Source organism: Lipophrys pholis (genome assembly GCF_963383615.2).
Source record: "Lipophrys pholis genome assembly, chromosome: 11".
In the NCBI taxonomy this organism is placed as follows: domain Eukaryota; kingdom Metazoa; phylum Chordata; class Actinopteri; order Blenniiformes; family Blenniidae; genus Lipophrys; species Lipophrys pholis.
The window spans coordinates 10730416-10757280 of record NC_137631.1 but is presented as its reverse complement, the minus strand read 5'-3'; the positions used below and the strand labels follow the sequence as shown (position 1 = coordinate 10757280).

General features: G+C 42.8%; 1 protein-coding gene across 1 annotated transcript; it reads right to left on the bottom strand.

Annotated features, from left to right (window-relative positions):
- Window positions 1–9396: 9396 nt before the first annotated feature.
- Window positions 9397–26324, bottom strand: nuak1b (NUAK family, SNF1-like kinase, 1b). The gene is made up of 7 exons (XM_080475253.1): window positions 24973–26324; window positions 19776–19896; window positions 15905–16056; window positions 14724–14789; window positions 14466–14585; window positions 12805–12937; window positions 9397–12155 (listed from the first exon to the last, which is right to left on the bottom strand). The coding sequence occupies exons 1-7, from the start codon at window positions 25261–25263 to the stop codon at window positions 11062–11064; spliced, it is 1977 nt and encodes a 658-aa protein (XP_080331379.1). The 5' UTR covers window positions 25264–26324; the 3' UTR covers window positions 9397–11061.
- Between the last annotated feature and the right edge of the window lie 541 nt (window positions 26325–26865).

Here is a 26865-nt window from a genome sequence, read left to right as displayed (position 1 = left end):
GTCAGCTGCCATAGATGATAAACCTTAAGATGAGTTAAAGTTTGCTTCTCTGTGAGAAAAGGAAGATAATGGAATGGCTGCATGTTATGTTGCTGCATCATCCTCGCACACTCTGCACAGACGGCACAGACAACACAGTGACAGTTCAAACACATCTTACAATTCAATAGAATAAAATAAAGGCTGGCCTGTCAAATTAATATATTTATAGGATGAAACGATGCTTTTTAGGTGGTGAGGTGGCAGCAGGACAAAACTGGTTGGGAGTTTCCCCGGTAAATTTTTTAGGATATTTAAATCCATTTGAAAAAAAAAAAGAAAAGGCAAAAAAAGCAGAGGAAACAAGTATGAGTGGAAAGAGAGCGGAAAGCAAAGGGAGGGGAAAAAGAGAATGAAACTTTAATCACAGAAACACTGACCCATAAAGAAAGAGAAGCAGACACAAGTGGAAACCAGAGGAATGTAAGCCAGCTGGAGGATACATCCATCCATGCAGCTCTTTCTGCTGTATTTCTACTTAAAGCTCGGGGTGAATTGGATTGGGGGTGGGGGCGGAGTGAAAGAAAAAAAATCTTTCAGACAAAAGCCAAATTGAAAGATAGGCTAAAACCACCATTGCTAAAACTCACCGTCTCACTGGGGCCCAGAGCAGCCAGGCCACATAACTCTGAGCTGCAGCCAGGGGTGACTCTCCTTCCCAGCCCTCGCATTGGCTTTTCACACTGTGAAGAAACAAAACTCTCATACAGTCTTTTTAATTACCCGACTGGCCATTTAGCCGGACAGCTTGGCCACTGTGCCTGACGGGCTTCCTCCCAGGCTCCATTCTTCCCCCTGCGTGGCCGAGATTCGGCCCCGCCGTGCTTCAGCTAAACCCACATCCCCTTATAAGGAGCCAAGGCCAATTAGCTGTGTCCATGCTCGCCCTGCTGACTGTTCACTTTTCATACTTGCTTGTGTACATCCTAACAAGAACAAGATGTTTTGTGATGAGAAGTAGTATAAGTAGCTTGAGGATCAGCATGATGCAGAAGTCACTTGATTCACAGAGAAAAGATTATATGCCACGGGAATATTGCCTCCTCTTGGCGACCAAAGAACAGAAGGTGCATAAATTCATGTTTTAATGGACTTGGCTACGTCCCAGTGACTTATTTTTACACTCTCCTCTTTCGGGCCTCAGGTAAAACCAGACGCTCACCAAATGAACTCTTACTGCCTCCCAGAAGGGCAAGATTCATATCATTAAATACTTTGTGTGTAAAATACACCCCATAGATTGAAATCGTTGCCTGGGGCAAACATCCACTGAGCAATAATTTCTTGGAATGATGACAAGCAGCATTGTTCTAAATAGCTGTAATCTTTCTGAATGTTTGGGTGATGACAGCCACAATACCTTTGTGCCTCTCCTGTTGTTCAGCAGATCAGACATGCTTTGCATATTTTGGATTGCGGTGCGTTGTTTTTGCTTGGGTAATCGCGTGTAATGCCTGGCCAGTGCATTGTTATTGAGTGGCATACTGCAGTATGTCTCTCGACAAGGCCCGGCTCGAGCGGATCTCTGCAATCATGAGCAACAGGTGGGCTTGGACAGCGTTCCCTTTGCTGCAAACAATTTTGCTTTGAAACCCCTTAAGTCTGATCCAAGACAGGAAAAACTTCGCATTAGTGCTGCTTATTTTCTTTTCATGGACCACACACACACACACACAGACACACACACACACACACACACACACACACACACACACACACACACACACACACACACACACACACACACACACACACACACACACACACACACAAATATGTAAGCAAGGTAATATTTATTTGACATTCATTTCCTATTGAAAAGTCCAAATGTCAACAATAACCACGATATTCCTCTACGACTCAGCTTTTACCTTTATTTCTGAGTTAAAACCCTTTTTGGTAGATATGATGTCCGTTATTTTTTTGTAATCTGAGAACTAGTTGGGAATACTAATATCATTTTCATGTTTATCTCTTGTGAATCATGAAACTGAGACAAACCTTGCTTGGCTCAGATCAAATGTAAACCAAATTTATTTACTAGGCTATCTGCAAAGCACAATATCAAGGGAGGGTTGTCCGCATTTACAAAAATATATGATTGGCAATGGTCATTACTAAAGATGAAGTTTATGAGTGAAGTTGTTGAGACCTTTAGCAATCACTTGATGTCTTACATTCAGTTAATCTGCATCTTTTCTTTTTTGCAATTGTTTACTTTTTTGGTCTCTGCTTAATCTGGAAACTCAGACTTTTGTTACAATCAAGTGCCATGAGTCAGTCATATTTCATTATCTTTATGTCAAAAAATGGTCTACAAACCCAGCTTGACCTGCAGGCAACCGTAGTTTGCGTGCTTCTTAACTTTTACGAGCAACCAACTGTACACTGCTTTTCTGAACAGTGTGAGTTTAACAGCATACAAACAATACTGGCATTCATTTCCATCCAGGTTCCAATTTTGCTTGTACAAAAGCATTTAAGCTATCGGCTAATGTCTTTCTCTGATAATATTAACTTCAGCATGAATAACACTACAAAGATACAATGAAAAGGTTTGGTTTGGTGTGGAAAAGCCTGTAGGGAACATCCAACAGAAGCATTAAAAAAAGTATTTATCTTTGTCATGATTGTAAAACATATAGCTCTAAACCTAAAAGTGCCTATATATATATATATATATATATATATATATATATATATTACATTTTTTGTCCTGATTCAATTTTGTAACTTTTTTCTGTCCAAAAAACGTGATAAGTACAACTCCAAATACGCACACATATGGATAAACACGAAAGTCATTCATACAAAACAGTACTTTGGTGGTACTGTTGGAGGACAAATCCAATGTCTCTTCTTGCTGTGGCTTTGTGTTTCTGCTGAAGGAAGAATGAGCTCCAGCTCCAGCGAGGCTTAAAGTTGTAATCAGAGCCCTGAGCCCTCCGCCCTGCGCTGGGACTCTGGAGTGGTTTGAGAGTGGGCCAGACATTCCTGAAGAGATCGCCGCCCAGACACCCAGCAGCAGCAGCCAGTCAGCAACAAATTCCAGAATAGCAGCACTGCCGCTAAAAATAGTCATCTGGACAGGAGAGGGATGGAGAGCTGGATGAGTGGAGGGGGCCGCTGGATGGTGGATGAGTGATAGAGGAGTGGAAGCTGAGCAGGAAAGGAGGGTGGTTTATTCCATTCCATATCCAGTCACAATGTTATCACAGTGGCGTGGAGGAAACGGAGTCCTGCAGGGATGTGAGTTGGGAACCTGCAGGAGTGCTTTCCGAAAGAGTGAGAAAGAACGAGTGTGGACTTATACAAGTGTGCACGTGGGGAGCGTGCTCAATCATTGGTGTGTGTGTGAGTGTGTGTGTGTGTGTGTGTGTGATTGTGATAAAGCATGGAAAGAGGCCTCTCAGACTGTTATTTCTAAAACAATGTGTCAGCTAACCGAGGGAACACATGCTCCACTGTACTCAGGACTTTCTTCAGGCCCGGCCCTCTGTTTATTTTCCCTGCAATGAACGGGCAGCTCGGTTTACAACAGCCACCCTAAACCTTCTCTGTGAAACATCCTGCCTGCAACAGCAGTCAGACGCGCCAAGGCAGCACTGACCGTGCCAAATCCTTTGCCGCGTTTTGCTCAATTTGCGGAATATCCCCCTGCCTTCTTCATATGAAGCTTCTTTTTTTTTTTCTCTGGAGACAAAAGCAGTCGTAAACTGATTTGGAGTGCATGTAAATTCTTCTTCTTTCATGTCCAAATCTCTCTGCATGTGACGGCTTTTATCCACTGCAGCTCGAGGGGGTGGGGGGGGGTGAGAAGGGAGAGGCCTCTTTTTCAAGTTGGAGCGCTTCAAGCTGAAAGCAGAGAATAACTTATATCCTCCAACATTATGCAGACTTCCCTATCTGCGGGGCACAGAGTTGGGGTCACGCTAACAGGCCGGATGGGGATTTGGGAGGGGTCTGCGATGGTTTTGGATTGTGGAGTTGGGTATGGTGTCCGCAGCAATAAACCTTCACCCTCCACCTCCAGGGGCAAACAGGCTCACCCTCTGAAGAAGGAGGGAGGAGGGCAAAGGAGGGAAGAGTTCAGAGGGTCTGGCAGCTGGACTTTATTAAAGGGTCAAACGGTGAAGCAGAAATTGTTCTGAAGACATAAAAAAAATCTCTTTGAAACTCAGCTCATATCAGTATCAGGAGTGCAGCCATTGGTTTTTTGGTGGGGTTTTTTATAGCAATGTCTACTTTGGCCTTACGTTATGAGAGACAGTGAATTATAAGTATTAAAGTATTGAAAATAGCTTTATAATTCTTTTAATGATTTTCTTTTAATGATTAAAAAAAATTTTGTTCGGTTCTGGCTTGTTGGATTACATCGCATTTTACTGAGAAATACAGGACTTTGCAATAAAACAAAAAGAGGCCAGTGGTTGTTGCACTGATCTTTCTTCATTTCTTAAGAAATTGTCCCCCCAAGAAAATAATGACATAAGACAGTGATTGCTGTAATCTTCAGTAGTTTACTGCAAGTGTGACAAAAATGTAACATGATGTAGGAGAGATTTATAAATAAAACTCCTAATTGCTGCTGTTATAGCTTAAGCCAGATTAAAAAGGCCAATTTCAGACTTAGGTTAAGAGTTATGATGTGTTTGAGGACACTTACAGTAAATCCTTCCATGCACTGTACAACTGAGTAATCCACTGTTGTCTCCTTCCAAGGTCTGCAGCTTTCGTGTTCGGAAAAAATTTACCTGGGGGGGTGTGCTGGCCTACTCATCAGTATGAAAACCCTGAATAGTTTGTAACCGTTTGCCCCCTCCGTCAAATGTGGATCAAATGAACCCACAGCAGCGGCAGCCGCAATGTTCTCCCTCAACAATCAATTGACTCTACAAATCCTAAAAACAGACCGTCTTGTTTCTCCTCAGACCAGAACAGTGTTCTCTGCTCCGTTTGTTTAGCTCCGTCAGTTTTTCTGACCACCCCCCCCCAAAAAAAAATATTTCACAAAATAACACTGCCATAGTTTTCACGTAATTGCCAGCAGGTGTGCTGGGTCCTGCAAAAAATAACCCTTTTCGTGGAAAATCTAATATTAACCCTTTTTTTCAGATGACTGCTCTTGTTTTATATTTGTAATGTTTCTCTGCTTTATTTTCCCCCAGGTGAACCGCTGCCTACGTGTTAGTTTTGTCTCATTTGGTCACAATGCAATCCATCATTTCATTGGCGACTTTAACATTAAAACTGAAATGAGGCCCAAATCACTAAACCAGGAAAGTCAGTCAATCAAACACCAGGAACTCATACAAAGATCAGCTCGTTTCTGGTTATTAGTTTAAAGTTGAGATTTACTGTTTAGCTGCGAAAGGTTTACAGCTTCATCTTCTGTGGTTTGGTGAACTCATGTTGAAGTGTACCTTTCATAGTCGAGAAAGAATCAGGTTTTTTCCACAATGTTGCATTGATGCGGTCATCTAGTGTTTGGTCATTGTCAAGGAGGTACACCTCATCAACCAAGAGTTTGTGGAAGGAAATGAGAGGAAGCAGAGAAAATGTGATAATGGTAAAGTTGTCAAGCTGCAGATACTGCTTGATGACAGATTATTTCTTTTGGTTTGGGGCCATGATCCATCCCTCCACCCATCCTCTATACCAATTAATCCAACATCCAAAGGGTCGTTGACCTCCACTGGCCATTACAGGCGAAGGCAGGATGCACCCTGCACAGGTCGGCGGTCCATCACAGCCAATTTAGGTAGAGTTTACATGACGATGTTTTCAAGTGAAAACATAAACGCTTCATTGCATTTCAGGTGTCCATTTACACAGCAATAGTGTTTTATGAAAATGGCTCCCAAGGTGGAAGTACTATTACTAGTACTATTTCTAGTAAATAGTTCTTCTGCACATGTTCCAGTACATGGACAATAACAATGTTTGCCTCCAGAGTATCATTGCTCCCTGTCCATATTCTTCAAGGACTTAGTAGTTTTATGGCTGAGAGTCACCGTAATAGCCAACTTCATCGTCTGACCACACAAATGTCTGTGTACTCGAAATTGTTAATGTTAATAGCGTGTTTATAGCTGAATTTGTAGCTGAATTTGTTGCAGTTTGACCATATTCTTTATCCATTTTGTCCCAGATTTGCAGAATATGCCCTAATGTTTTATGTCACACACATTTTAAAATTCAAATTCCACGTAAATTTATGAATAAGATATCCTCACTAGTTTGAAGACACATTTACCAAGAATGAGATTCTTCACTTTTATTTAATCAGGTCTTTTGTTTACTTTTCTTTTTCAGGTGAGACACCGAGTCAATTGGCTACATAACAACAAAACAGAAAAAAGGTTTCCAGCCGACAAGTTTACCTTTCCGTAAAGAAACAAGTTTCCAAAGTGTTAATAAAGAATATAATCTCAAGACTGCAGAGATGGGCCCTGTGATCGGGTGAAAACCAACATACTGATGAGCCTGACAGGCCTGCATGTGAGGATTGAAAGAGAAACTGTCTATAACCACATTCTGGCTTAAATATGATATGTTTGGAAGATAAACATACGAAGTGACAGTGACAGAGGGAGTTATTCTGAAGAAGTCGTTGGTGTTTTGATTTATGGCTCTTTTATTAAAATAGATTCTATTGGAAATCATTGACTTTTCAAGCTGAGACCTAAACCACAGTGCTTTTTTATTTTTCAACAACCACCTTTTCATGCCACAGGAAAGGACTTGGGTGGAGTGTCACTTTCCCATCCATCAAGTTAATTCAACTTTAACTACAGCAGCTGAGCCGTGTGGAAACTTTCAGCTAATTCTAATGCCTTTAACTGGCCTGGTCTCTCTGGTAGCCTCGAGTGGGAGAAGCTTGGCTTTTTACTTTCAACAAGACAAGAGTTTTGAGGCTACAAACTGTGCCAAAATGACCTCTATGCTTTCATAATTTTTAATTTCATCGTTCACTCGTATAAACTTCAATGAACTCACTAAGTCAAAGTTAAGGATGAAGGCAGGACCTTCTCTGACCTCTTTTCCACATTGGAAATGGGTTTTTGGGTCACATAGTCTTATTCGGGAAAAGAAATTAGCACATCTCTCCAATTATAGTTTACACATGTCCTACTGTAAGAAGACCGTGGAAGTAATATTCACAGTTTCGTCAACCAGTCCGCTTTTCGGACCAGTTATGTAAATAGTGCTCATGGATTAAACCTTCATTTAAAGTTTTTAATATGGGGATCTTCCAAATTTGAAGCGAGCATCAGAAGCCAGGTTTGACGTAATAAAATATGTCAAAGACAACATGTAAGAGAGAATAATATGAGTCTAATATGACTCACATGTTGGTAATGTTGATAATCTATTTACAGAAGTTGAACAGAACATCCCTTATCCTCGTGTGATTACATGAAATTGTGCTTTTGCTTCTTAAGAATCATAACACTGGCTATTTTGAGTATCTAGTGGTATTTTTCTGGGTTTAATGGCCTTCATAGGTTCTATTTTACATTGGCAAACTCCAACAAGCAATATTCAGTGTCTTGCTAATTGTATATTCACATCCGGATGACACGCTGGTCCTTTGAATCCTATTTCAAACTGGAGAATAAAAGGATGACCCAAAGCATTAAAACTCATGGAGGCCATGTAGCTTTCAAGATCCATTTATTTGACTTGACACAGTACTACAGGGGCATTGTGTTGACTTGAATTAAGACATTTTACAGAGTTTGAGGAACATTTATTGATCTTCAACTCCTAAAAAGACACGCTTGACTGCTGCCTTCACAATGAGATGATACCACTCAAATTTGAACAAGCAATATTATTCTTGTGTGCAGTACATCCTGAAAGCATCACACAGTCCAAAACAGGCCAAAGCATGAACACGGAGTACTTTGACTACAATTTGAAATGGCTTGATCAATAAATACTAGTATAAAAAAAAAACACATTGATAATAAATTTCATTATCAAAAAAAAAAAAAAAAAAAAAAGTTCATTAAAGATACCAAAGGCACACAACTTAATAAACCTTGGCAGTCCGGGATCACCCAGACAAAATAAAACAGTAAAACAAAAAAAAAACTGTGGCAATAGCCAGCAAAAGTAATGAGCAGTAACGGAAATAATACTTAAATAACATAATAATACTAATTTATTATTATTATTGTCATAACAATATCCAGTCAAGTTTTCCTATGATTAGACTTTCTGCTAACTAACAGATATGCACCAGTTATTTCCAGTTTGGCAGAGTTAAACGTTTTATCATCAGATTCTCTCCGTTGTGTTATTGCTATTTCTTCTGGTGTTATTCATAAAGCTGAGTGGGCCTCCCCTGCATTTGGTGGAGGTGGAAATGCAATTACTTTGGGGTCAGTTGTTGATATATTTTTACAAATGCTTGTACGTTTCCCCATTCCAATGACTTTTTTTGGGGGGGGATTTTGCCATTTGGAGGTTGTCTGACACAGAGGTTCACCATAACAAGGGAAAATGAGATTACACCAATTTCACATCTGATTTGTCTGTTTTGGGAAAGAGATTCTAATACTTCAAGGAAGGAAGTATTTTTCTGCCATAACATAAAGCAATATAAAGTTTCTTATATTTTGGAAAATCAAAAACAGAAGAATAATAAAACAAAATACTAACATAGTATAATTTTCTCACTGTAAATCCAGTTGACAATAAAATGCAATACAAAAAGGCAATAAAATGCAATAGAATACGCAGTGGGTCTTTCATCTGACTCAGTACCCAGGGCCTTTCCTTCACACGAGCGGACCACTGAAAACATTCAACACGTGATTTATCTCCTTGGGGTCGCCTACTGCATGCTTTTCCATTCAAATCATTTGATAGTGTGGGTGATGTCAGTCATCGGCCTCATATTTTTGTAGCTGCTGTTCAAAAGACACATTTCAAGGCTGTACAGAAGACACCCAATGATCCTCAGGACAAGCTGTGTCAATATCCTCCAGCATCTCAAGCAAGAAATAAAAGAAGAAAAATAAAACAAACTTGAGGTAAAGCCAGCGTGGTGATGATTTCATTCACCAGTGGGGATTCCCAAGTCAAAGAAGAATCAGATAACTCTCATTCGTCACTGACCAATCCACCCGCCGAATCATGTCACATCTTTGGTTTAAAACAAAAAAAAAAACTTTCCGTCTACTCTTTCTACAAACATTCTTTACTTTCACTAATCTACATTACAAATCCTTCAAAAAATAAATCTAACACCTTGACCTTTCCTGTGTTCCACAGGAAAACCATCTCTCGTCTCAGCACCGTTCCCTGCATCCCTCTCTCAAACGCTTTCCTTCTCCCTCTCGCTACAAATCTCTACGCACGGCCTCTTTCTTACGCTCAAATGAAAACAATAGCTGGCTAATTGTGCTTGGTTGACATAATGAAGTAGTATACACAGCTGGAGGGCTGAGCATGGATCCCACCTGTGCTGACTCGGTCTGGGGCTGATACAGATCTCCAGCACCGACAAGTCTCCGGCCTTTGTCGGAGGAATTTGCTGTGTCATCAGAAAGCTAAAACAAACGGCCTTACTTGGCTCTCCTGAAGAACGACGTATAAAATATTAACAAGTCCGATAATGGCAAACGCTTTGCATGTCTTGGGTGTGAAAAAAAAAAGAGGGGAGAAAAGCATTTCTGCATTTCTCACTCGACAGCCTGTTTTATCAGGTAGCCTCGAATATGTGAAACGACCAAGTTTAAGAGAACCAGGCACATTCCAGGACTCTGAGATTGCGTCTGCGCCATCTCCCTTCACTACATGTCCCGTTAGATGAGCCCCTCCAGACTTCTTGTGCCGGCCGGCAGAAAGTGTGTTCGACCAAGCCATCTAAACTGCTGACAAACCAAGGTATGGCTCAAACACAGACAAAGAACACAGAGGAGTATTTTTTTTCCTTCGAGGTGGCCTGTAAATGCTGTTTTTTATCTGTGTGAAAGCGAGACAAGACTGTTTGATCTCAACCGCCTCAGTTCGACCTTTGAACCCCGAAAGCAAGTAAAGTTAGTCAGCTGTGCTCGGAAGGCCCTGGGTCTCTCCACATTCAAAAACAACATGAAAAAAAAGCTCAACTGGTGACAGGTTGGCCTGGCCTTTCCTTCCAATTCAGGGAAATGACATACATAATGTTTGTTATGGATCAAAAAAGGCACTTCCTACATATTCCCTAGCATCATACACATATATAGGACATACACTTTTATGAAGATATATTTGCCTGCGTGTTTTACAGCCACAGGCAGAGTTATACATGTCGAGTATATATATGTGTCTCATCTCTGAGTAACACAATTATATATGTCAGTTCCGCAAAAAGAGTTGGAGACAACGAGCTTTGTACTCTTCCAGTAATAGCCAGCACCCACCAGTTTTTGCACTTAAAACTAAAGCTACAAAATATCAATAAATAATCAGCAATGCTAGGTATTTTCAGAACGAGACCCTGGTTTGTTTCTTTTTTTTTTTTCAAATAAAGGAAGTAAAGATCACAAAAGCATGTGCTCTGTGTGTGAGTTTTAAGGTGCTTTTTGTAAACTCATGTTCGAAAAGGGTTGGTGTACAAAAAGAGCCAACCAGTTTCTGGTTGCTGCGTTTGTGATTCTAACTTGCCTTCTTGCTGAATATGTAAACATGTTGAACACAGCAAAGTCTATGGGCGGCCCAAGAGAGCAGAGTGGGTGGCATTCTCTGGTGCCAGATCCGTCTCTCTTCTGTTCACAAAACCCTAACTGAATTTCCTTTCGCCAAGAGAAGTACACCTTAGCATGTGCATGTGTGTGTGAGTATAAACATTTCTTTGTTCCATCAAGATTCCAGCCCTATTTGAGAAGTCACAACCCCCAAAAGGTGTATCCCAGTAACGCACTGGTCGTTAATGCCACACATATGCATCTGCTCATACATACACACACATGCACACAGACGCCCTCCTGTTCTTGATCCTCTGCTTCTTCTCTCTCTGCCGCCCTTCTGTTAGGTGAGGTTACTGCTGATGTCCAGGGCTTGCTGGTACACCTGAGTCATGTCCTCCAGGTCCCCCAGCAAAGAGAAGCTGCCATTGTCCCCTGGGGAGCCTTTTGTTTTGGGCCCGCGGCTGAACTTGGATCCCTGGAGTGGTTGGGCTGCCTGGAAGCCCTTGAAGTTGGCGAGCTGCAGCAGGTTTTCAGCGGACACGCAGGCCCTGATGTTGGAGCGGAGGTGGGAGGTGGAAGGGTGCCACTCAGCTCCACCAAGGGAGCTGGGCGACAGGGACAGGACGGAGCTGTCCTCACCCACAATGCTGGAGGGCCGACTCTGACTACGGGACAGACCTGAGTCGGGTGGGGGAGGAGGCTCACAGAGAACTCCAGCCACGGTTGCCGCTGAAGGATTCCCGCTGTAGGTGGAGTATTTTCCATTCCGTTTCAAGATGCCCTTTCTCCCCATGACTCTCTTTGGTGGAGATGTGGCGAGCAGAGACATACTGGCACCTCCCAAAAGCTCAGAGGACTCACTGCGCTCTGGGGAAGAGTAGTACCCTGATTCCCGCTGTTGGTTGTTCTTCAAAATGCCTTTCTTTGGCAGGGAAGGCACCATCTTGGCTGGAGAAACTCCTCCCAGAGTTGGCTCCTCTTCCTCTCGATCTGGACTTGTGGTCTCCTCTCCCCCTTCAGCTTGCTGAAGCAATGTTGCCTGAAGTAACTCTACTTCTTCCACACTGGCAGCCTGCTGCTCCTCAGTCACCCTCGTCTTCAGGATCCCCTTGGGTCTCTTCAAACCGGGCTTGTCCTCTGTTCCACAGTGGGTCTGTTCTGCTTCCACATTTTCCTTCTTGGACTTTTTGGGCCTCTGGCGCAGCAGCAGTGGCATGGCTGTTGCTTTGGCCCCAGAACCACGTGGCTCAGTGCGGTTCTGCCAGTCGATGAAACGGGCCAGCATGGGCGAGCCTCCGTGGTCACGTTGGGTCTCGCAGTCACACACACTGTTCTTCCAGCCCCAATTCACCCACCAGTGATTGGCAATGTCTTCCACTGTAGCCCGACGCTCAGGGTTCACCATCAGCATCCAGCGAATCAGCCCACGGGCATCTAACAGGAAACAGAAATACCTGTGAGCTCCATTGTGGGCATATACAAATGCTTAAAGCACATGCTGTTAATGTTATGCAGGGATAACTGTTTTTATTTTTGTAAAGATCTGTTTTTTGTTCAGTCAAAACCTCCTCTGGTACTTTAGCTGCTTTGATGCCCAGAGATTTTTAGAATGCGTGAGGTCCTGAACTAACTGAATACTAAATTACTAATTAATTTGAGATACTACAAAAATAAAAAAAGTAGTGTAGTGGAATTCACTTCATAAGATGCTTGTTTTGTATTCAGTGTTGAAAAGAAAGTTGACATTTAACTACTGAATCTCTAGTGAAATGTATTTAAAAAGAAAGTAGAAAGTAGTATAACAGGTGTGTAGCCTTGAACAATATTAGTATCGAGCACCATATATAATGCAATATGCAGATTCTACTGGATGTGCGTTTTGATTAATATTCCATTCAACATTCCACAGTTCAAAACGCTTTGTGTGTTTTCTGGAATTTACATGAAGTCTTCCTTGCTTCTATTTATGGTTTCAGCCAAACTTGATTTGCAGACGACAGTTTCTGATTTATACAAAGAGCTGGAATCGGGTGCTTTTTTTCCTAAAATGAGATGCGAACCGAGTCAGAAATTCCTGAATTACCTGAGGACTGAGTTGGTTCTTTGTACTCGCCATTGCTAATCTGGCGAATGAGGTTCTTGTGGTCTCCCCCATCGAATGGCATCGTTCCATAGACCAGGGTGTACAGCAGCACCCCAAGAGCCCAGCTGTCCACCTGTGCAAACAAAAACCTTGTTTATTTACGCACACAGCACAACACGCTTGTCAAGTGATATGTGTACCATACATGCGCTGCAGACTGAGAAAACAAAAAGCTGAGGTGTGTTATGTAATGTAAATGCAGTCCTCCAGCGTACTGTTTTCATTAGTGATTCATGACATTAAAATGAATGCGGTGGAATGAGTTAAGTTCCACTCTGCTCAGTGAGTTACGCTCCACTTTACTTTGACATTAATAAGCGCCCCCGATCAGCTTTTCAGACAAACGTCACATCAAAACATCTCTGTTAAAAAGCTTCTGACACTGTTGAGCTTTTTAACTTTCCAGGGAAAAATAGCAAATGCCAGCATTCTGGCGGGAAATTGTTTAGTTTACACACAGATAAATGAGGTACGGTCTCTGTCGCTTTGTCAAGCAACAGGCAAGCACTTTCTGACCGGCCGTCTAATGAAATGTGGCTTTTTTGAAGTTACATAAGACTTTGTATTTGGTGCATGACAAGGTGTAGAGCCACAGTGGAAGTGGTGGGAGTGGAAATGGGTAATGAGAGCTGCAGAGATGGCTGATGTGGTATACTGAGCTTCTGTTGACTTGCTGGAAAAACACCAGAGAACTGTTTATGTGTGTGAGAATATGAGCGGGTTGATTGTGCTGCGGAAAGGATGGGATGTTCTGGGGAATGTGCTTCTGATAGCAGCCGACGGAGCTTTGAGGCATAGTAGAGGAAGAGGAAATCAGATAGCGCTCGTAATGTAGCTGGTGAACTTCCTTTAAGGTTTTGGACTTGCATCAAGAATGTTTTTTAGTCGTCAGTTGTCACTGGTCAGTCCTCGAGAGTGAGCCGGGCCACGCATTATTGTTTTGTTCTATTTTTGTTTCCCGAGTTTGCTGTAATTTGTGGCCTCACCCCAACAGTGGTTCTGTAATTTCCATTGCAATCGGAGGACTGTCGTTTTTAGCACTCTCAAGTAAATTACAGTGAATCACTCTAAATTGAACGGTTAGACTTGAACATCTAAAAAGGATTTTTTTCCCCCCCTTCTCTGCTGCATTGTTTTATGAACCTGATGCAATCCTGGTGACAACGCCTTTACCAGATAACCTGCTTTCAGGAGAGACGTTTTCACTGTTCCCTTGGCTAAAACTATTGGATGCTGACTCTGACCACCCCTTTGAGGCCTGTAGAGCTCATTCCAGTCCCATTAAGCTGCAAGCTAAAAAGTAAAGAAAAACTATCCTCCAGTTACTCACTTCAAAGGAGCAAAGCATTGTAGGAAAAGGGAGGACAAGGGTGGGATGCAGACAGTATTTAAGTTGAATCACAGTGGAGCGGCAAGGGAGACCTCCTTTTGACTGGGGACTAATCCCATCAAAGAAAAGAAAGCCTCCCGACTACATTGTCAATGAACTGCATAATCATGATAATCACATGTGTGATTGTGATGTAATCTTGATATGGGGGAGCATAAATAACAATTAAATAAATAACAAATTCAATTTTCAAACATTGAGTAAGTCCCACCTCTGGGCCACGGTACGGTCTCCCATTGACGATCTCCGGTGAAGCGTAGAGCGGGCTACCACAAAAGGTTTGCAGCAGCTTGTCCTTATGGTAGAGGTTGGACAGCCCAAAGTCTGCGATCTGCAGAAAGAGATCCACAAGTGAATTTTGCACCAACCATGTGACTTTTAATCCCTCTGTCCCTCTGTGCAAAGATAATTTGAGGTGAGCTATTACAGTCAGAGGGGTGATGCATCACAGATCAAGGAGCAGACATACCTTAATATTACAGTTTTCATCCAGTAGCACATTTTCCAGTTTCAGATCCCTGTGCACCACTCCATTCTGAAATTCAATGAGTGAAATAATTATGAATGTGTCTGTAATTTCATTATATGTGACATATAAATCCAAGTAGCATAATAAGTTGTTTTTTTGTATCAAGAGCTAATTTACTCTGACAAAGACATTTCGTGGCTCTCGAGGGAGAAATCAAGGCACCTCCCCCTGCCAGGTCTTTATGCTGACAGCTGGGGTGATTTCTCTTTTTAATCAAGTCACATGTGTTATATCAACATGAGTCTGTAATTAACCCCCCATATGAATACTGTTCTCACAGTATTTTGATAAACAACAACCAGATTATATTTCTTAAGAATTGAGGAAATGGCATATGGTATGCAGACAAAAAAAGCATAGCTCAGATGTGGAGAAGTGACCTCACCCCTCACCCCCCACTGCTCTGCATCTGTGGCATCTCTTGTTGGTTATTGTTTGGCATAGCGTTCATGTTCACATGATGCTGATTGGCAGATAAAAGGAAGAAGTGGTTTGCTTGCTTGTTGAGGCAGTGAGTCACACCACCCCACCCAGCGGGAGGTTGCACTTGGTGGTAATGATTCATCGTTCACGGCTGTCTGGGACTCTCCTATCTGAGGGCTGTGACATCATCCCTATCTCCAGCGGGGAAGAGCATGACGAGAAGGGGGAGTCCATCCCAAAAGGCCTTGGTACTCATGGGTTTTGATGAGATCCAGTGAGGTGTAGAACAGGGGTTGACATGGGTGTGGCTGGAGCTAAATCTCTGTGCTGAAGCTGAGGGGGGGGGGGGGACACCCATTAGTGTGTGGGGCAACAGATGAGCCCGCAATTAAAGTGGGGTCTGTTCAATGAACTGCACTGTATTTGGAGCATAAGCCTGAATTAAACTGGCCTGTGTTCCATCTTCACTCAGAAACAGATGACTCCCCAGCACCAGTGAGCCAAGAAAAGCATACTCTGTAGGGCCTGCAGATTAACTGGCTGTATGGTTGACTGTGGAGGTACATGGTTAATGTTCAAATGTACCTTGAAAACAAGGTCTGGATACGTATTCAACAGAGGCAAAGATAAATTTAAGGTAACCACAAATTGAAGGCGTGTGTTTTTGCCTGTGTTTGCTAAGAAATGTGTTTCCTCACCTTGTGGCAGTGGTGCACGGCAGAGACTATCTGCCTGAAGAAGTGTCTCGTCTCACGCTCGCTCAGGCGCCGGCGCTCGCTGATGTAGTCATAGAGCTCGCCCTTGCTGGCATACTCCATCACAATCACGATCTTGTCCTTATTCTCAAACACTGAAACATATGAAAATAATTGGATCCCCATGAATGTCTTTTCTCAGTAACATATATAGCAACGCCTACATGGAGAGACCAATGTGGGCTCTTCAGTATTTCCAGCTTAATTTTATCATGTCAAAAACCTAAATGAACATTTTGATGTAAAGACAAAGTAAACCAACGGCCCCCTTTGGATCAGAAGTCCAGATTCCTGAGAAGCACATAACATCTCTACACATCTCCCAGGGTTACATCACCTAAACCCCACCTCAGAAGTCTGGCTGCTTCACAACATCCCAGGGAGGGGCTGTTAACTCAATCAAGCCCATTCCTCAGAGATATGAGCACGTGCTGAGCAGCAAAAACAGACCAAAAAAACAAAGTACTTGATAGAGGGGTTTGAGAAAGATAGCTTAACCAACAGAGTGTCTGCTAATCCTTCGAAGTAGCATGTTTCGATTTGATATCAATTTGTTCTTTTTCACACCACACTGCAATATTACTACCTACAATGCTGACGAGTTATATTTCCACATAATGTTTCACTCAGTAGTTATTTCTATGTCATTTAAAGCATCAATATCAATAAGAGATCAATTTCAATATTCTAAATTCAATCTCTACAAAGTCAATGCTTATTGGACAGAATTTGACAAATACATATATAGACTGACAGGTCAACAACACCATGTGAGAAATATTTTGTGTCTAAGATCGGTAAAAGTAAAGTCCTTCCTGTTGTGATAATGTAATTGCCATTGCAATTGATATTGCCATCCAATAATGAGAAAACGAGGATAAAGCAGACAGCCATGTTGCGACACATCGTGTGTGTTGATTTTCCCACACAGCAGGGTCACCGGGGGTGAGGGCCTCTACTTTCTACACCCTTGAGTGAGCACCTTCATAGTCTGTCACACTGCTTTCCTCCACTCCCTCCCTTGGGGTTCTTTTAGAGATATAATCCCCTGCAAAAACACACAGTTGCTGAGTGATGGTAATGCTCCCTGATTGTGACTGTCTGGCTGCTCGGGAAAGTAACCGGCGGGACGTACGCCAAGCACTCCTGAGGGCAGAGCAGACACAGCCCCCTGATTGGTGGACAAAGTCGTGACCTGGTGTGACATTCGAAGAGATCCTCGATGGGGATTTACTTGGAGAGGCAATTCGCAGCTTGCACTCCCATTTACCCTTGACCCCTGGTGGAGAAGTAATTACCTGGCTTACATAACTTGGGTTTGTTACGGCCCGTTGGGTACACCAGCCACCTCTGCAGCCTCCCTATCACTCACCGGGCTTTGTTTACAGGTCAGGACCTCGCATCTAACTAATTAGCACCTATTCTCCTATTGGATGCACTGATGATTGACTGCTGTTGCAAAGCTCCATGTGGCACAAGAGGCAGGCTACTATTACACAAGAAGAGAGAAATACTACTGATGCATGACATATAGAGAAGCCAGCTTTGAAGAGCATATTGTTTCAAACATCTTAGTCCTGATTATCTTGTATTCTCTAGGTTGTCAGAATTGTACTTTGCTAATTGTATGCCAAGATATTTGTCACTGACATTGGTGTGTTGCACATCAAGCTGTAGACAGCTGCTGGTTAGCTCATGTTAGCTCAGCATCAAGTCTGGGATTAATGAGAAATATGTATGATTACTAACTGTCAGATTGTTTCAAAACCTACACTCCAGCTTCTGTGAAGCTCACTCTTAAAAATATGTATGTTTCACCCATATATACTGTTGAGTATAAATATGGGCTGGTTATATGAAAGACTACAGCTGACAGCAACAGACAAGTTCTCACTTTGTCCTTTTACCCACAGCAGCTAACCATGTGTAGTTAAGTTCAATTGAATAGGATTGGTCTAATACGGAGAAATAATCTACCGAAGGGGATTACTAAAGTGTCTTGAAAAAAGAAAGAATTGTAGACATTCTCTTATATTTAGCCCTATTAAATAGGAATCTACACACAGTGAAATGGTAGAGATGTGTTACTGAAATGTCATTCTAGAGGAAGAAACTATTTGGTTTTTTTTTTTAAGAAGGCACTAACATATTGAAGAGAAAAGAGTAAAGTCCACTTTTAAATGTACCACACAACATGCTGATGGATGCAGAATGTGAGGGAGTGGCAAAAATCAATCTTCACGCACACATCTGGTTCAGCTTTGCTTCACACAAGGCAGTAAGCTGGGGCTGTTGGAGAGGGTGTTGCCGGATACACAAATCTCTAGGTCTCCTATATATCTCTAAAGCAAGTTTGGGTGGAGGCCAGGCCACAACAGTAAGAGCACGGTTTGAAGAGAGACACCAAAGAGCAACAGCAATAAATCGGGTTGAGTTTGGTAATGGAGCACGCTGCTTATAAACAAAGGCTGCACTTATAGCAACACTATACCGGTTTGTCAGTTTATAAAGCGGCGTGTTTTTTGAATCATTCTCCTAGAAAACACCTAAAAGCCAGCTGCACTTCAGTTGACTACTGGCACATACCCATATTAAATAGTTTTATTTGTAGCATAAACACATTACTGATAAGGGGACTATGAGACTGCACAAAGGACAGTGGATAAGCCAGTTTGGGCACTGGCACACAACCTGTTGTGATTGTGCTAGTGAGGCGATCCTGAAAAAGGGCACTGAAACTGGTGCATTGTTGACACAGGCATAAAAATAGTTACATGTCACAAATCATATGAAACCAACCCACACCAAAGTGCCTTGTGACTGTAAAAGACTGTGTGCAGGCTCAGACTATAATAAGGGGTGATTTATTGCAGGCAGTGTGTTGACAAAATTCAATGGGAATTGTTAAACCTTTACATGACCAATAATTCTTATCTGTTGTTTTATGATGAGGTTAAGGTCATTCAAAAGGTCTCATATGTATACAGTGTATATATGAAAAAAAATGAGGTCCCAGAGAATAAATATGCATTGTATGAGCTTTTCTTGAAGGCTTTGATATTTCAAGACTTGCTTCCTGGTGTAGATATATGTTGACACACTCTTCAGGGAAGACTTAAGGCTATTCCTCCCACTGCATAGCACTGGACATGAGTCAGACAGGGTGCATGCCTGGGTGACTGGGGTCACACACACACACACACACACACACACACACACACACACACACACACACACACACACACACACACACACACACACACACACACACACACACACACACACACACACACACACACTAAACTATACACATAAATACCAGCACTTATTCAGACACACATGTGCACACACACACCCACACACGCGCGCAAGTACAGTCTGGTTCCCAGCTGCAGTTGTCTGTAAGCATCTACAGATGTCTGGCCCTGAGATCAAGACCAGAGTAGACAAGGGATGAGACCTCTTAGATGTGGGAGAGGCAATCCCTTAGAATATCACCCCTCTTATAAACACAAACTTTCAACACACACGTGCACACACGCACACATTCAGAGAGCTCCACCGTCGAAGCCATCCAGACTTTTACTGGCCCAGGCAGCCAGACAGACAAGATGAATAACATCCCAGAGCTGTAGTCCAGGAGTTATTATGACTGCATGTCATAACATGACAGTCCTGCATCTTGGCCACAACTGCTAAATGAGCTGAAGGAGATCGAAGAATGTTGGACATGTGTGCTTTTTGTTTATGTGTGTTCAAGTCAAACGAGTGTCTATGATTTGTCATGGTTATGTGTGTGTTTCCGGGCCTTTACCTTCATATATAGAGATGATATGTGGGTGGCGGAGGCATGACATGATTTCAATCTCCCTGCGGATGTGTACCATGTCTTGCTCATCCTTGATCTTCTCCTTGCGAATCGACTTGATAGCCACCTGGAAACAGAGGATGGAAAACACTCGGGTCAAATAGCTTGCGGCTACATGAAATTTAGATTTCAAAGCAAGAAAATATTTTCCTTGAACGGGGGGATGCAGATGAAAACACATTTCCCTGTTTTCAGTTACATTGATTACATGAATATGTTCATATAGTTGGAGAGAGAAATTACTTCAGAAAACCATAACATCCAATTAAAGAACACTCATTTTATGCAACATGCAATATCTTATCAGTGAACTTTGAAATTGACGCAACAGTTGCAAAGCACATGTGGTGATATGCGTGCGGTCTGTCTCAGCGGAAACAAAAAAACTTTTCAATTGACAGATTCTTTCCAAACAAAATGGATTATCTTCTCTACCTGAGAAATCTTATCGGGCAGGTATAAACTTTGACCTCAACAACCCATGTTATCATATCTGTTCGAGTGCAACCATCTCATCCTCACACTCAGTAATTTACTCCACATGAAGCCAAAGGAAGGTGTACTCTTGAGAAAAACAACTTGAGTCATGGCGCCATAATGGAGGCTCTTTGGTACATTTTGTACATTAAAGCAGGTATTAGTCAGCACCCCAGCAGGGACTATCATCATTGCCACCAGTCCAGAACAGAATTGTTTCCATAGCCATGGTGTGAGTAGCTGTTGTTAAAACTGAGACTAATTAGGCTGGTCTAGAAATCCCTCACTTTACCACCACAACCAACAGTAAGCGATGATTATGGAAGCAATATAAAATTTTACAACAAAACCACCTACTGTACAGAAAAATGACAGGATTGTAACAACTGGACACCATCAATTCTGTTCAAGATGATACGATAATCAAAAGTTGGACAGTTTATGAAATGTTGTTTTCTGTACCAAACTGGTGGGCCAGCTCAACAAAAGAACCCACTCCTCCTTTATAGAGTAAGTGAAGACCACACATATGCTGAAACAAAGTATGGATACAGTTGAGTATGGTGTTAAATTTTTGTAATTTTCAATAGTTAGCACGCCAATGCAAAAAACAAACGGGTGGCATTAACAACTATACTTCCTCCCCGGTCAAAAAGTCCTTGGGAAGACACTGATCACTCTCAATCCTCTTTTATTTTTAGTCACTCTGATTAAAAACAGTCAATGGCCTACATCTAAAAGTCTGCTGGGAGTTTAATGGAGACTGAGCAGAGGTTGAGGAAGTCATTCATTCCTGTTGCCTTTCCAAACTGGCTGTTACAGGAGATTAAACAGTCAACAGTGAATCTTGGTTTGACTGTTTTTCATTGTCGTGGCGGTGCCACGAGGTTCAAAGTCAGCTGCAAGTGGATGCAATCTAACCAGTAACCTATGCTCTACAGTCTACATAAATGAAGGGTTCGTGGCCTTCTCCAAATAAACCAATGGAGAGAAAAGAGTCTAGCACATCTCTCTAATTGTAGCCTAAACATTCTGGATTGAATCCTTGGTTTGCTTTGATCAACTCTGTATAGAGTCTGATCACTCTGAATTTTGTTGGTTTAAACTTTTGTCCTCTCCTCGCCGAGCTGCAGTATTCAGAGAAGCCCAGCTTTATTCCATGCAGCAGAAACCACAGGCAGTAGCGAGTGCCAAGCTAATTACCGTGTACATCAATAAAAATAACCCCAAACCGGAATAGCTCCCTTCCCGAGCCTGCCTTGATTACATAGAATTTAAAGAAAGGATACCATAATAAACAATCCAGGGTCCAGGGGGTTCCACATGTTGTGTTCATAATTAGTGTAGGTTGTTTGTGTCTTAACACTGATGTATTCCTTTACCTCATCAGAATCATCAAGATTATATCACTGATCCCCAAAATGAGGGTAACATTTTTAACTTTTGTGTTCAGCAGTGACGTACAATGTGAGTCACCGTCCTGGATTTAATATAGGTATTAATTCAGGAATTCATTTATTTAAGCCACAATTACACAACAATCTAAATCAAGTTTCAGCACACAAAAGAAAGTGAAAGGTCACGCTGCAGCTGCTCATTTTTCTCCTTACTGGGCTTTACCTCACCTTTAGAAGTTTACAATGTATGCTTGAATGAACCAGGCCATACATACTGGGATTGAGGCAAAGCCAGGTATCTCTTGTGTATCTCCTCATGTTCCCTTGCCCTGACCCCTATGTGGATCATTAAACAGAGCCGCAGACCAGCCACTTGTCAGCTGGCCAACACAGCTTCGCTTGTCCTTAAGTGGATCCCTATTACTGTCACTCACAGTCAACAGGCGCTGCACTGCTGCCCACGCTGGCCCCTGCCAGGTAGGAGGCCCGTCCTTCTCCTCCGTCCCTCCCGCCCCAACCTGCCCCCTCCCGACCCCTAAACTAGTTCTGAAAAGAGCCTGTTTGATGTGAAAGTCCATGTTTCGCTTCAATGGAGCCTGACATCTTCCCGCACTTTCTCAGGCCATTAAAATAGATGAGGTATTCATCACAAGCTTGTCTGTCTCTGTGTTGTCTAAAGATCATGATCATCTGTTGTGTTGACCGTGAATCTGACTCAGAGTTTTAAGGGGAGGAGAAGAAAAAGGGAGAGAGTGAGTGAGGGGGAGGAAGAGGCCAGTTGCTTTCCAGAGAACTTTATTCTCGAACACAGCCAGGAGTCATAATGCCTCATCAGCGGCACCACATATAGCAGAGGAATGTCAGAGTTTGACCCTCTGGCGTACCTCCCCATTGAATCCATTGTTTGGGAGTGATGTAATCTTGAGCTTCAAGCTTGCATTAATGTGACTCAGTATCTGATTTAACGGAGGCTGTCCCACTCTTGTTATGGTAGTGGGCTTTCCCAGTATTCCAGTGCAAACTGCTCACCCCCCTCCTATTTGTGATGGGCCCTTCATACAGGATATTAACCTTCTCCTAAAATCTCATTTCCTGCTGTGGATGGCCTTTTATGTGTCAGTGTCCATTTTAGGCCTTGCTGTCACCACAACCTTTTCACAGCGGCCTCCTAAATGGCATATGTTACACTGAAACCCACACAGTCTTCTTCAAATTAAGCTATGTGCCAACCCTTTAAGCTTGTGCCTATATCATATACCCCCAATAAGATCAGTTCCACTTCATATAGTGTTGGGTTTCCATTGAGCTACCAAGCAGTAAAACACGCAGCTTTCCAGATTAAGTCAGCCACTCAGATCGACTCTCACTGAGAGGCTGGCTTTGCCTTCAACTAATCAATCTTCCTCAGACCCCTTCAGTTCATTCCCACATAAGTACACCTTAAGTTACACAAGGAACTTCCTCAGTTCCTTCTGTGTCTCGCATTGGCTTTGTGACATAAGCCATAAAAAAGGTTCAGGGGAAATAAGATGATTGTGTAACACTCTTCACTACCCTGCTATATCTGCCACATGGACACAAGGGACTTCCTCTGGGTCAGAGGCCAAGTAAACTCCAGCAACACAGCGCCAGACACACATGGCCAGTGAGCTGGCCAGCAGTTGTGCTATGTTGGTGCTTCATGTGCAGAGCCACTCCTTCTTCCACCACTAGAAGCACAGCAGTGTAAAAATAACATCTACTTCCTATTCCAAGCCTGAATGGCATGCTCAGCACAGCACTGCAGACAATAGGTTAACGGACAACTTCATGCCACACAAGTTCAATGGACAAAACTGGGTTTTATGTTGTTGGTATGGATGCATCGTGTCCAGTGTGGTGGTGGGTATCTGGCAAGAAGCAAGAGCCTCTAAAGTTGTTTAAAATCCACAATCTGAGTTGTTCTTAACAAGTATACTATGTGCAGTTTTCTGGTACAAGTGAAAGTGGAAATGTCATAAGAGAACAAGCCCTTATCAAAAGAGTTCATGGCCCTAATATTACTCAAACATCTGTCAGGAGCTATGAAACCATCGGGGGGCAGGAGTGGGTGAGAGTTAGTTGACCTGTACTGAGCAAAGCTTCCCCCCGGCATTCTCACTACATGGAAAGTTCCTCATGTCCTGCCAGAGTGGGCACTAGGGGTCATATTATGCTGCAACTGGAAATATGTGCAGGTCTGCAAGGGCACAGAAGCAGATGGTGGGTTTGCCATGATGAATAGAAATGCTTTAAATCAAGAAAAATAAAGTGGTGAAAAATGTGAAATTAAGGGACATTCATTATGGTACTTTGCAAAAGTACAAAAAACATAAAGTACAGAAATTTTGCAAGCTGGTTGTTCAAGAATCTTATCATAATGGGTTATAGTTCTTTTGTAGACTTAATTTGCCATCAAACAGATGCCGGGAATGATCAGATCTTTCCTGGTTCTCATGGAGGCTACCAAAAAACTACTAATCTAGTAATTTCATTAAAGAAAAAGAAAAACTGCCTCTGGATAAAATGTATTAAATAATTTAGCAGACATTTGATATTTTTCTTCTTAATGGGGTATTTTTTCATCTAGTAATTACACCATATTTACATGGATATCAAGTTAAAATGCAGTTGAAATTCGGCCTGCACAATATATGTATCTTTATTGCTACATCAATATGTTCAGTATATATACACGACAAAAGACTGACTAAATTGTAATAGATTATGTTTCCATGCACTGTGCATTCATGCATGTCCGATGGAGCCACAGGTGCCTGCCCACTGGAACATGAACGTTAATATTGTTAATCAGATTGTTATTGGAATATTAGTATGATGGTGTATCTATCTATCTATCTATCTATCTTAGGAAAGTGGAAAAAAGCACAATATAAAAGGCTCAGGGGAGCTTTTATCAGCATTTTGTGATGCTCAGCTGCTGGGGTCGCACAGGTCACATCAGTCTGTCAGTAGCCGGATTTGCGCTCCAGCATCCGGTCGCGAGGCGCGCTGGACGCAGCGTGTGCAGCACGACTCCGCGGCCCCAGGGGGGCTTTTTTGGAGCGCGAGGGGGGGGGGGGGGGGGGGGGGGGGTTCCCCCGTGCACACGCCTCTCAGAGCAACAAACCACTTAATTCAGCACCAGTGTCGTTGTTGTTTGTATCAGCTACTGTGAAATAGTGTGCATGCATGAGCAGCAGCGCCTGCGCGCCATCCCTATCCAGATGTTGACATCTGGAGCGGCTCACCTCTCGGCCGGAGTGTCGCTCGATGGCCTTCTTCACCTTCCCGTAGGTGCCTCTCCCCAGCGTCTCCAGCAGCTCGTAGCGGTGTTTCAGGTTGTGCTTGTGGTGGTGCTTCTTCACGCCCGAGTTTCTGCGCCCCGCGCCCTCAGGTGAGCCACCTGCGGACGGAGGGGGCGAGGCTGGAGGTGCGGGGGGGAGTTCACCGCCTCCCGCCGGTGTGCCCGCTGAGCCGCGGCCCCTCTGGGCCTCGGGACGGGGGGTCCCCCGGTGGGACGATAAATACGCGGTTTCCATCTCACTAGGGAAGCGTTCGAATCTCCTTCCCACTGTTAAATATTCCAAACTAGCTACTTAAAACAATTGATAATATAATACTTATAGGCCTAATAATAGTAATAATAAATAAATAAATTACAAGGAATAACGCTTATCATATTACCACACGTGGAAACTTGACATTTCCAGATTGTCTTATTTGACTGACCAATTGGTTTTGATCAACATAAAGCGGATTCCTCCTCTTATCGCTATATAATAAATCTACTTATAGAATTAACGGAGCACAAGACGTCTAAAAGGATCGCTTCATAATAAGATGATTTGCGCCTCCTTATCTGAGGTTAAAAATAATTATAGTGCCAATGTTATATTAAAATACAGCTTGTGTTCAGATTTCGGCAGCAGGGAGCATGCCGGAAGCTGAACACGCTTTCGATTCAAAGATGCTCTATTGGCTATAATATATGTGCAAGCACTATCCCATCAAAATAAAAGAAATAAAATAAAATAAAAATAAAAATCTAAATGAACTCCTCAATAGACTGGCATGATCTAGCTGTGGTTAATTCTGACTCGTTCACATTATCTGTCGTCCTAAACGCTGCCAACATCACGAGAAAGGCGAGAAAGCTGCGACAAAACCGGCGTTTTGGATGAAGATGACCCTCATTTTGTCCACGGCCCAGGTACAGATCCTCATTCATCAGGACTCTGTCTATTGTGCGCCTGCATGATCCGAGCCCCGGTCGACGCTGCTGGAAGTGCGCTGGGATCGGACACTATCTCAGGCTGAGACGTTTTGAATATTGCCATGGTCGTATCGCTGCTCCCCCTCTTCTATTCCTTCTTCTTCTTCTTCTTCTTCTTCTCCTTCTTCTTCTTCTTCTTCTTCTTCTTCCTCTTCTTCTATGTGCGTGTGTCCTTCTTCTGTTTCTCCTTCCTTTTCTCTCTCTCTCTTTATCCTCAGCGTGAGCGGCTGTGTGAAGAAGGAATGCGAGAGGATCCGAGACCAGAGGCGGAGTTTCGGCAGACCTCCTCCTTGCCTGTCTTTTCTCTCTCTCTTCCCTTCTCTCTTTGTGCTCTCATCTCTGACATGACGAGAAGCACCGTTCAGGGGCGTAGCCAGGCACTGCGCTTGCAGGAGGTGACATACCCCCCCCCCCCCAACACACACACACACCCCTACCACACCCTCTTCCATGCCTTATGGCCATTGTTATTATTATTATTTTTGGACTCAGAACAAAACCCCATTTTCCTTTTCTAATATAGTATAGTACGGCAGAAGTCATTGGTTAACCCCCCACCACCCCACCATCAAGGGGCATAAAACGATTTTTATGCCCCCTATTCTATATGTAGAATGTGTATAACTCTGTTGTTCAAATAAATGTTTGCATTGCATCGACACTGTGAACACGATGTTTGCAGTGAAAACGCATCGTTTTTGCATCTTGTTTCAGAAAGGTTTTGCATTCACATGACACCGTTTGAAGTGAACACGCATCATTTTTTGTGTATTCAGACAAAGTTTCCGGTTTACGCAGGGGCTTTTTCAAAATGTCCGTTTACACAGAAATGGCAGAAAAATGCTACAAACGATGTAGTTTTCATGTT